This window comes from Pteronotus mesoamericanus, unplaced genomic scaffold, assembly GCF_021234165.1.
Source record: "Pteronotus mesoamericanus isolate MK-2021 breed Mesoamerican mustached bat unplaced genomic scaffold, CSHL_Meso_final scaffold_705, whole genome shotgun sequence".
NCBI classification, from domain to species: Eukaryota; Metazoa; Chordata; class Mammalia; order Chiroptera; family Mormoopidae; genus Pteronotus; species Pteronotus mesoamericanus.
Window position 1 is genome coordinate 9,664,505 of NW_026555326.1, and position 12,095 is coordinate 9,676,599.

At 36.6% G+C, this 12,095-nt stretch overlaps 1 protein-coding gene across 1 annotated transcript in view; it reads left to right on the top strand.

The window, feature by feature from the left end:
- SPTA1 (spectrin alpha, erythrocytic 1) overlaps nucleotides 1-12,095 on the top strand; it is a 161,308-nt gene that overhangs the window by 94,542 nt on the left and 54,671 nt on the right. Inside the window, exons 24-35 of the mRNA XM_054563351.1 lie at nucleotides 1,958-2,059; nucleotides 3,079-3,170; nucleotides 4,011-4,155; nucleotides 5,092-5,273; nucleotides 7,082-7,181; nucleotides 7,269-7,466; nucleotides 8,902-9,045; nucleotides 9,604-9,707; nucleotides 10,069-10,231; nucleotides 10,421-10,555; nucleotides 11,060-11,197; nucleotides 11,380-11,484. Coding sequence (XP_054419326.1) covers nucleotides 1,958-2,059; nucleotides 3,079-3,170; nucleotides 4,011-4,155; nucleotides 5,092-5,273; nucleotides 7,082-7,181; nucleotides 7,269-7,466; nucleotides 8,902-9,045; nucleotides 9,604-9,707; nucleotides 10,069-10,231; nucleotides 10,421-10,555; nucleotides 11,060-11,197; nucleotides 11,380-11,484 — 1,608 coding nt within the window. The remainder of the gene's footprint in view (nucleotides 1-1,957; nucleotides 2,060-3,078; nucleotides 3,171-4,010; nucleotides 4,156-5,091; nucleotides 5,274-7,081; nucleotides 7,182-7,268; nucleotides 7,467-8,901; nucleotides 9,046-9,603; nucleotides 9,708-10,068; nucleotides 10,232-10,420; nucleotides 10,556-11,059; nucleotides 11,198-11,379; nucleotides 11,485-12,095) is intronic.

Below are 12,095 nucleotides of genomic sequence, written 5' to 3' on the forward strand. Positions count from 1 at the left end.
TGCAGCAGAAAGAAAAAAAGAACTACTAAACTTCGCGACAGCATTGATGGAACTCGAGAGCATTATGCTAAGTGAAATAAGCCAGGCGGCGAAAGACAAATACCATATGATCTCACCTATAAGTGGAAACTAACCAACAATACAGAGATGCAAGGAAAATATGACCAGCAACACTGAAAGGAAAAAAAAGTAACAGAGACAAGAGGGAAGGGGGTCGGGGGAAAAGGAAGGGAAAGGGAAATTCAAGGAACATATAGCAATGACTCATGGACAAAACCAAAGGGGAAGAGTTGAGGGAAGGAGGCGGGAGGAAGGGGGTAAGGGAAAGTGGTGGGGGGTAGGTGGAGACAAATATAATTGAAAATATAAATAAATAATTAGAAGGAAAAAAAATGCCCCTCCCATAAGAAAACACATTGAAAAGCTGTTGTATAATGTAATGAACAGTATTGTCACTGTAGACAGTTTTTTGAGCTCCCTAGAGCTGTTTCTTACAATGTATCTTAATATAAGCATAGTGCAACTCAGTCAGTGGACCTCTATATAAGATGGAGAAGTTTATGTTGGCGGAAAATATGGTCAGATATAGATTCCCCTAATTTTGTTACTCAATCCAGGAGGAGACTTTTAAGACACCTAGGAAAAAGAAATTCACCCAGTTTTCTCCTAATACTTACATAAATTTATTTTATATTTAGATCCTGATCATTTTGAGTTTATTATTGAATATGCTGTGTAGTATAGCTCAATCTTTTCTTTTTCCCCAAAGGCTAATTAATTTTTGCAGTATCATTTACTAAAAAATCCATTATTGCCTTAATGATTTGAGTTACTACCTTTATCATATAGCAAAGTTCCACACGTACTTGAAATTATTTCTGTAAATTATTCCTGATCTTTCTATGATAGACTTGATAAACTATGGTAGTCTGTCTATTCATGTGTTACTACACTGTTCTAATTACAGAATTTTTATATTATGTTTTCAATGTCTTATAGAGAAAGGCTTTCTAACTATGACTTAAAATTCAGGTTCACTGAACATACTAAATAAAAAGATTTATGTTTCATTAAAACAAACAAGAAAACATGTGGTTTTGTATGGTAAATATCACCATACACAACAAAACATACATAAACAAAATCATAATACAACCAACACTCTGGGAGAAAATGTTTGCAAGATATATTATAAATAAAGGGATGATATGCCAATATATAAGTACCTTAAAAATTGAGGGAAATTTATTTTTTTCCTCACATTTCACATATAAGTGAAATCAAAGTGGAGACAAACTCATGGATACAGAGAACAGACTGATAGCTGTCAGAGAAGAGGGGCTGGGGGGCTGGGTTAGAAGAGTGAAGGGATTAAGCAAAGAAAAAAAAGACTCATGGACACATACAATAGTCATTTGAATGGTAGTTGCCACAGGAAAAGGGGATGGGGGAAAAGAGAATAGGGTAAAAGGGAGATAAATGGTGATGGAGAGAGACTTGACTTGGGGTGGTAACTAAATACAGAGTATAATATACCGATGATGTACTGTAGAATTGTACACCTGAAATATATAATTTTATTAACCAATTCATGCCAATAAATCATTTAAAAAAGTTAAAAAAAAGAAGTTGAAGAAGAGAAATAGAAACTGTCAACAGGTAAGAATAAGCAACTGAAAGATTATATAGGAAAATAAAAGACCTAGAAAATGGATGTACTCCATACCTCACTTAAATAACAGCTTCCTTACTCAGTTTTTGATAGTCCTTGAATTTCAGGAAGATAAAGGTACTCTTCTAAGTGACACTGTGGAGGAGGGCATATTTTTGTGTATTGAAAAGTAAGAGTAGTTATAGGTTTTAATATTTATTCATGTCAAGGCAGAGATGAGTAAGCAAGCCTGAAAGATTCATAAGAAAGTGATCCACACTGCTTTGGATATATTTTCCCATCTAGGATTTGAAGACCAATGAGCCTCGACTGAAGGACATCAATAAGGTGGCTGATGATCTTCTATTTGAAGAGCTTCTAACACCAGAAGGAGCTCAAATACAACAGGTAACTAAGGGTCCTTCCATTTCTCAACCCCTACTAGGTTGAGCTTTGGGAGTCATCATTTAACTTAAATATATTCATCTTCATATTCTACAGATCAGCTAGAACATGCAGAAGGTAATTGCAATATGAAGCTGGCCACAGAAAAGGTCAAAGACAATAGTCCGAATAGTTCAGCCATTTGAACTGAAGTCCATAAATCATAATATATACTCACCTCTCCCCTGTTACCACAGACAGAAATTCAGTGCTGAAATACATGAATACAAAGAAAACGTAGATGAGGGGGTCATGATAGTGGAAGGGGTAAATCAAGAAAACTTGAAGACTGATAAACTGATAAAATCTGATGAAAGAAGGAGAAGAATATAGGTCAGTAGAGATGAGGAAGAGGGTATTCTAGAGCTTATTCAAATTTGGACCTATGGTTTAATAAACGATCTAATGAACATTAATGGAATGTTTAGTTCAGCTCCCTGGGTTAAAATAAACTAGTGAGGATGACTTCCCTGTTGCTTTATGTGGTGGTAGATATGGAGTCAAAATGAAAAGGATTGTTCATAAAAACAATTTACTTAACCTCTACAAAAAAAATAGGACTATAAGAGGCTACTTTATTTCATCAACTCAGGATGCAGAAGGGCACTACATTTCTCCTAGACAAAAAAATGTAATAGCGGCTTCTAACTACTAATGCAATGCTTTCCACTCATTTTTCAGAGGATGTAATATAACCTCTGTGACAGCAAACATCAATTGCCACTTCAGGGTTGATATTTCTCTCCTGAAACATCAGATTGGGAGGGAAAGTAACCCTTTTCATAATTGTTCTGGTGTAAGTGAAGCCTGAACTCAAGCTACCTAAGGAAGACGTGTACCTATGGAACTCATGAATGGGGTAATATGAAAACAAAACAAACAAAAAAAACAAACCATGATTTAAACCCCATCTAGTCTTCAGACACCACTAAGCTATCTGAGTCAGATCCTTAGCTGAAGCCTGATATGTTTGCCTCTTACAGGAGTTGAACACGCGCTGGGGATCCTTGCAGAGGCTTGCAGAGGAACAGCGTCAACTGCTGGGCAGTGCCCATGCTGTACAAATGTTTCACAGGTAAGAATTTTAACCCTAAAAATTCATGCTGTTCCAAAACCCACTCAAAGCCCTCAAAGTCTAATTTTTATAGCAGAACCATAGTTATTAGCATAACCCTTCTTCCTTAGATAGAGATAATAGGAAACAAATATTTCAGTAGTATATGTTTCACTTCAATTTTCTAGTGCCTAGGCTTGGTCCTTGATACATAATAGCAGTCCATACATGTTGTCATGATGGTGAATAAAACAAAGTAGAAACAAAATGTTTAAGTAACTATATTCCTGAACTGGATATAGATAGTAGAGAACAGATATTACAGTGATCTTAACTGTTGCTTCAACAATTTATTTATGATTTCTAATTCTGTTTCTACACAAAGAAACACATACATAACTAAGTAAGCAAATAAATGAAGAAACAATTAGGAAACCAAACACCTTCACTGTGTATAAATGTAATTTTGAATATCTAGAGAAGGGAAAAGTGAGTTGCAGATGGTTATGGTTGTTTAGGAGGATTTAAGATGGAATACTGTGAAATACAATAGCTAAGCATGCAGCTCTGTGGTTAGGCCACCTGATTCAAACTTAGGCTCTATCATTTAGCAGTAGTATAGCACAGAAAAAAATAAACAATATTTTTATAGTTCAGTTTTCTCATAAATTCAGTAAGAATGATAATAATAACTATGCCTCAAGTAGTTGTGAAGATTAAATGAACATATGTTCTTGCACATTAAAGAGGATGATGGTGGTGATAACGATGATGATGTGTGGTGGCAGCGGGGACTTCCTTGTGAGTCCAGCTAGTCTGACACACACTCTTACTTCTAAACTCTTTACTATCATTTACCAGAGAAGCAGATGACATGAAGGAGCAGATTGAGAAGAAATGCCAGGCCCTCAGTGCTGCTGATCCTGGTTCAGATCTGTTCAGTGTTCAGGCCCTTCAGAGACAGCATGAGGGTTTTGAGAGAGACCTTATACCCTTGGGAGAAAAGGTAAGACATGAGCTTCCAAATTTTTCTAACATGTTTTTTCTTCATGTTTATAACTATCAACGCCCTCTTCTGTGGCTTTGTTTTCCAGTCCTTACACTTACATTTATCTTTTTATTACTCAATACTTTTTTAAATTTATTTTCATTGTTCAAATACATTTGTCTCCATTTATATGACACCACTTTCCCCTGCCCCACCCACCCCTGCCTCCCACCCTCAATCCTCCCTGACTTTGGCTTTGTTCAATACTTTTTCCTGTATCTTGTCCCTAAAGCAACACCACCAAAAGAACATGCCCCAGGCCAATTAGCATAAAAGAAAAACATATTGGAAATGAACCTCCTGTCCAAATGCCTGCTTAATGGGTTCCAAATGAATAGAAATTACAGATGTTAGTTGCAGGCTGGCAGCCTAAGATTAGTAGGAAATGGTCATACTCAAGGTGGCCAGGCCTATGCCTGAGCATGGTGCAGAATTTTCTTCACAAGTAATTGAATGAGCTTAATCCTACTCCAACCAAAAAGTGAACTCTAGAGCTTGCCAGATACACTCTGGGATAAATCAGAGTCATCATACAGCATGACATTGCCATGTAGAACAAAAGGAAGCACAGAAATGCCTATACTGGAAAGATATTCACAATGAAAATCAGGGTCCTTGGGTTCCTTAATAATGCTGCCACTAACCAGTATTTACTTAATCACTGTTCTGGACAGCTTCTTATCTTAAAAAGAAGAATGGCCATGTCAGTGTTGATTACTTTGGAAAGTTATCATGTTTATCAACAGAGTTGTCATTTTAGTTAAGGAAGTAGCTAGATGTCCTTGTACCTCATTGATGTATGAGGAATAAGAAATCTCAGGACTCAAGATTTTTCTTTTGCTAGGATCTAGGTGTGACTCTAGAATGATTAGCAGACCTCTTGTACCTCCCCAGGTGACGATATTGGGAGAGACAGCAGAGCGACTCAGTGGGTCCCACCCAGATGCCACTGATGACCTGCAGAGGCAGCAAGTGGAGCTGAATGAGGCCTGGAACAACCTGCAGCGATGTACAGAGGATCGTAGGGAGAACCTAAATGAAGCCCAGAAATTCTACCTGTTCCTCAACAAGGCCAGGTAAAGCTCAAAAGGCTAAGCAAGGTAGGAGATTTCATGCCTGGAACCCGAGGAGAGCTTCTAGGAACAGTCTGGGTATAGGTGCTTTTCACTGCATTATTTGGAGAATACCTCAATGTCCAGGTACTACCTCTGGTAAGGCAAAAAATTCAAGTTCAGTACTTTAAGCCATAAAATATTGAAGTTTGAAGAAATATGAGGCCATCTAGGCAAATTAGATCAACTTCAATAGAGTGTATACTATATATATAGGTTGCTATGTCAGTATTTGTAAGATGTGGATAATTTCATTGTACTGGAAAGGGAGAGAAGAATACTGATAACAGTGGAACAGCACAACACAGCTCCAAACACTCATCTTAACAGATAGATGAAATTACACACAAACAAAGGCACAAGGATAAGAAAGGGGCAGCATGTTCATGAAACAAGCAGTGATAGCTAGAACATAGATTTTGTATCTCAGAGAGATAAAGAGAAGTAGCAAAAAATAAACTTAGAAATGTTCAGATCAAATTCTAGATAATTGTCTTTACCTTGCTGAAGAGTCTACATATTAATACAATTTAGCAAATACATACTTTGTCTGGAGAACAACTCCTCATTCTTCCCCATCATATCAGTCTGCCAGAAGACATATTTAAATGAGGGTTCATGAAGTAGTAGCTCATAATGTAATACTTTTGAAGAAAAAAGGAGAGAACTTAGGGCAAATGATTGTAGTTGCTCTTGACAAAACCCACCTCAATTCAGCACCTCTGGAAAGCTATAGATTTCATACAGTAAAAATAAATGCTACCATACCCATTTCTCCAAATAAATTTTTGCTCATAGATGGTAATAGGTGATAGATAGATAGATAGATAGATAGATAGATAGATAGATAGATAGATGATAGGTAAATAGATACATAGATGATAGGTTAGGTAGATGATAGATTGATAGATGATAGATAGATGATAGATATATAGATTAGATAGGCAGATATAGATAGATAGATAGATAGATAGATAGATAGATAGATAGATAGATAGATGATAGATAGATAGATTCTACCTGGATTTCAGATTCCAAGTCAGATGTTACCTTTCCTTTTACGAAATCTTATGAAATCTTACTCCTCAATGTTGTGAAAGTAACATTCCAAGCCTCAGAGCAAGCCTATATGATACCGTACTTTCCCTCTTTAGGACATTTTTGTTTTTCAAGTTGTTTAGGTAAACTCCTAAATGCACAAGTATGTCTTTTTCACAATATTAGATACTTAAGAAGCACTCAACAAAATTTAATTATTTGAATAAGTAAATGAATGAATTTACAAAAGAGGGGACTATTTCATCCTAAACATGCCTTCTTTGAGATATCATAATAACATAGATTTTTAAACCTAAGAATCTACTTTAAAGGAACAAAAATCATAAGGAGTAATGGCATATGTACTGATCTAGAACTCCAGTGTCTGGATTCCAGGCCAGATGTCTGCTTTTAGTTATATCAAAGAGAAAATCACTTATTATTCTCAAAACTGACTTCCTCATCTCCAAATGAAAACAAAAGAATCCCAGAATTCTATAAAAGATTATTGCAGGAATTGAAAGAGATGATATATGTGAAGAGATTTTCAAGTGCAAGGGATTGTTATTAAGTCATGCAGTGAAAACTACAAACCTAACATTAGTGAAGCATATAAAGCCAGATAGAAGAAATTTATCTGGAAATATTTTCTAGAGAAGAAAAGCTCAAAGATAGATATCTCTGTAGTGAGTCACAAGGTTTTCTTATCTATCTCAATTTGTCTGTTTCTTTAGAGACCTACAGAATTGGATCAGTGGCATTGATGGCATGATATCATCACAGGAGGTGGCTGAGGACTTAACTGGTACTGAGATCTTGATGGAGCGACACCAGGTATGGCTACAAAAGCCATTGACACCGGTCACATAACTTTGGTGAGATGTCATTGACCTCACCAGTGTCTTCCTTTTTTCCCCACAGGAACATCATGCTGACATGGAGGCTAAGGCTCCTACCTTCCAGGCCTTAGAAGATTTCAGTGTCGAACTTCTAGGTAGTGGACACCGTGACAGCCCTAAAATTGAAGAAAAGCTTCAAGCTGTCAGACTTGAGAAAGATAATTTGGAGGAAGCTTGGAATCAACGAAAGAAGATGTTAGATCAGTGTCTAGAGTTTCAGGTACAGCAAATCTACAGTGATTGAGCAGAGTTAGCCTGTTTTCTCTATGCAATTTTACATGGTTAGTACAGGTTCTCTTTTCATTGTTCTTCCCAAGCTATAAGTGCAAGCTATCTCTTTATTATCTGACATTGTAATTCTGCTTTTTAGACAGATCATAGTCATATTCATTGTCCTTATATTTGTTAAAAGAGCCAAACCAGATGGGGGTCATTTATTGCCATGAATTGGGGTGATTATAATTTATATATTAATTCAATTATTTTTAAAATATCTTATTTATTCATTTTTAGAGAGCGGGGAAAGGAGGAAGAAAGAGAGGGAGAGAAATATAAATGTGTGGTTGCCTCTCACATGCCCTGCACTGGGGGACCTGACCCACAACCGAGGCATGTGCCCTGACTGGGAACCGAACCAGTGACCCTTTGGCTCGCAGGCTGGCACTCAATCCACTGAACGACACCAGCCAGAGCTAATTCAAGTTTTGATTGATTGATTTTTATTGAGAACCATATGTGTGCAGAGACCTGGCGACACAAAGATTAGTAAGATAGTGTCCCCTTTCTTAATTAGTAAAGTTAGGCATGTAGACAGACCATTCTAGTACAGTAAAACTATTATTAATGAAATAAAATGTATGAATGTTTTAAGACTAAAGAAGAGGGTGTGATTAACACTTTTGAGGGAAAAGAGTGATGGTGTTACAGGGTACACTGAAGGGAGAAGGTTTACTAAACTTAAATTACCAGCCAGTATTCACAAGAATAGCATATGGGAAATAGAACCCCAAGAATGTAGTATAGCTTATATAAAAACATAAAATGTGCTTACAGGATAGTATAAAAGGTCCAGTACAGTAATCTATCATTCATTTGTGGGAGATACATCCCAAGATCTCCAGTAGATGCCTAAAACCACAGATAGTACCCAATCCTACTTATACAATATTTTTATGTACACACATAGCTATGGTAAAGTCTAACTGATAAATTAGACATACTAAGAAATTAACAACAATAACTAATAATAATATAGAACAGTTATAACAATATGCTGTAATAAAAGTTATATGAATGGCTTTGGGATCATTACTAAGTAAAATAAGGGCTACTTGAACACAAGCACCATTGATACAGTGACATTTGGTCTAATAGCCAAGACCTCTAAGTGATTAACTGTTGAGGAGTGTATAATATCATGGACACACTGGGCAAAGTGATGATTATTTTCCAAGTGTAAGAGAGCAAGATGGCAGCAGATTTCATTACTCTACTCAGAATGGTTCATAATTTAAAACTTACAAATTTTTTTTTCTGGAAATTCCATGTAATAGTTTCTGACTGCAGTTTACCTCAGGTAACTGAAACTGCAGAAAATGAAACTGCAGATAAGGGAGGACTAATGTGCCATATACTTCTAACTTGATTCCCCATAGTTTTTTAAAGGGAATTGTGATCAGGCTGAGAGCTGGATGGTGGCACGTGAGAATTTCCTGAGGTCAGATGATAAGGGTTCCTTAGACAGTCTGGAGGCCTTGATGAAGAAACGTGATGATTTGGACAAAGCAATCACTGCCCAGGTAATAACAACTAATATAAGAGTTCTAAAATCAACTATTAGTAATAACAACAGAAATCCTATATATGTATGTGGCATTATGATTTAAAAGTGTCCTCATTTGCTTATTGCAGAAAACTAAGGTAGGCAGCATAGCTTGATACTTTTTTTTTCAGTCTAACCCAATTCACATGTAGTACTGGAATTTTTTACTTTACATCCAACTTTTGAAAACCTGAATTTTAGTTGGAAAGGATTTTTTATACAGTCTATTCCAATATCCCACCCAATGCAGGAATTAACCTCTACAATGGCAATGGGAAGTGTCAAAGAAATCAACTCAGTACTACACAAGTAGCCCCTCTCAGTGTCGTTATTAATGTTTCTCCTCTTGTTGATTTAAAATTCACCTCTCTGTAATGTGTTTACCCTTTGGTCCTGGTTTTATTTCCCTTCATGAAGTCAGAGAGAATATTTCTGTTCTTTTCTAAGAGAGAGTCTGGGATTGCACTAGGGCCTAACCTCCAGACAACTAATTTTTTTTTTCTCTCTCTCTCCCTCCTCTCTCTCCCTTCCCCAGGAAAAGAAGATCACTGAGTTAGAACATTTTGCAGAACGGCTCATAGCTGATGAGCACTATGCCAAGGAAGAGATTGAGACTCGGCTCCAAAGGGTGCTAAACAGGTCAGGCCTGAACAATTGTTTTCTGAGCTACAATAAGATGTAACAAAGTGACCTCTCTGAGCATCAAATATAGATAGGTAGGTAGGTAGATGATAGGTAGATAGACAATAGATAGATAAATGATTATAGATGATATATAGATATATGATAGACAATGATAGATAGATATAGATAGATAGATAGATAGATAGATAGATTAGATAGATAGATAGATAGATAGATAGATAGATAGATAGATAGATGATAGATGAAAGGACAGTTTGGTAAATGTGAAGATTTATGGATTTATGGATATGCTATTAGAGCTTGAGGGAAGAATAAAAGGACAGAGGGCAGAGAGTGATCTAACCCTCTCTTTCAGATGGAAGTCTCTCAAAGCACAGCTGATTGCTGAGCAGGCAAAACTGGGATACTATGCTGACCTAAAACAATTCTACCGTGACCTCGAGGACCTGGAAGAATGGATCAGTGAGATGCTACCCACAGCCTGTGACGAGTCCTATAAAGATCCTACCAACATTCAGGCAAGCTTGAAATAGGAATTTTGGAAAATTTTAGCATGCCCAGATTGTTAGATGAGTTCTGAGACTAATGTGGAGACTTCCGAAGCCATCATCACTTTGGTTATGACAGAAATACTAACTTCCTTTTAAATAGAAGTTACCTTTTCTTGCTTCCCTAAATGAGAGGTAATTAAGTTTCTTCTTTTCATTCAGAGGAAATATCTGAAGCATCAGACCTTTGAAAATGAGGTCTATGGTCGAGCTGAGCAAGTGGAAGGAATCATCAACTTGGGGAACTCTCTAATTGAGAGGAGGGAAATTGATGACAGTGGAGAAACCATGAAGGTAGGAGTTTTTCTCAGCATGGGTTTTGGGCTATAAAAGTCCCATGAAAATAATATTTTTACTCTTTTTATTACTTCTATGTGTAGAAATATGGAATATGTTCTCTGGTTAATGGTCTTTTCACTGATCATTGAGCAAGGAAAGAAGAATACAGTGATACTCAGAACTTATTGCTCCTACCACACTTAGTACCTAGAACTCCAGGAAAGCTTTAGACTTAATTTCTAAGCATTATAATACTTGTCTTAAATTTCTATCCCTACTGCCAACAGTCTTTGGCATTTAGGCATCAGTCCTTGAAAGCAACTCAGCACCCCTTCTTCAACCTTCCAATACCTTCTATTGGTTTCCCAGATTAAGCATACTGATTTAAAACATGATATTCAAGTACTGGAAATTTTTAGTTAGTTCCTACCTTCACAGCATTCCTATAGTATCTTTTCAAGTTGTTATAGGACACAGGAGTCTAAAGATTATAATAACCTCTCAATTTATTCATGTAAGAGTCAACTGGAAGACCTGGAGAAACACTGGGACTACCTGCTTGAGAGAACAATTGACAAAGGGCAGAAGCTCAATGAGGCCAGTCGCCAACAGAGGTTTAACACAGGCATCCGGGACTTTGAATTCTGGCTCTCAGAGGTAATTGCACCTGAAAGTGATGGGAGCATGGGAGTTTAATAAATGCTTATCAAATAATCAGTCATGCATGAATGATTTCCTTGACCCTTCTTGGGAAAAGTTTGGGGGCACAGTTGCTAATCTTGTTATTCTTTAAGATAGTTTTAATCTGTTAACTTTATTGATTATTCTTCCATTCCCAGGCAGAAACATTGTTGGCCATGAAAGATCAGGCCAGGGACTTGGCTTCTGCAGGGAACCTACTCAAAAAGCATCAGCTATTAGAAACAGAGATGTTGGCCCGAGAGGTAAGTAGCGTTGGAATCCCACTCCTCTGGGACGTCCATTCCAAGAACAAAAATGTTTACTGTCATAGGAGATCATTTAAGAACACGATCTCGCAACACTGACCTTAGTTTTCTAAGAAAGCAGTCATTACAACCAGGTCAGATCCATGGGCTCCAGAGAGGTTACAATAGTCACTTTTAATCAATGACCATTAAACAGTAGACTCTAAGACTCCAGGAAGTGGATTCTAAAAGCTATCTTGTTTATTTTTTTAACAGATGCATGCATATAAACTCACTAACATTCCAAGATGCTTATTTGATCTAGTCTTTGAAAGAAAATAGAAGTTTATTTCATAGAATTAGAGAAAACACAATAAAATCAGATGGGAACATATGCAATAAAGTTAAATGATACACTCTGGAAATTCAATGGATAATTCCAGGAACTATTTTTTTTAGTTTTTTTGCCCCTGTAGCAGTGATAAACATGCTGGCAAATATTGATTTCATACAAGGGAATTTTGTATTATAGGTTTTATTTGGTAATACAAATAGCAAGAGAAAATACAAGAAGTAAAAATCTTTCTTATTGAATTTATTGGAGTGACATCAGTTAATAAAATCATATA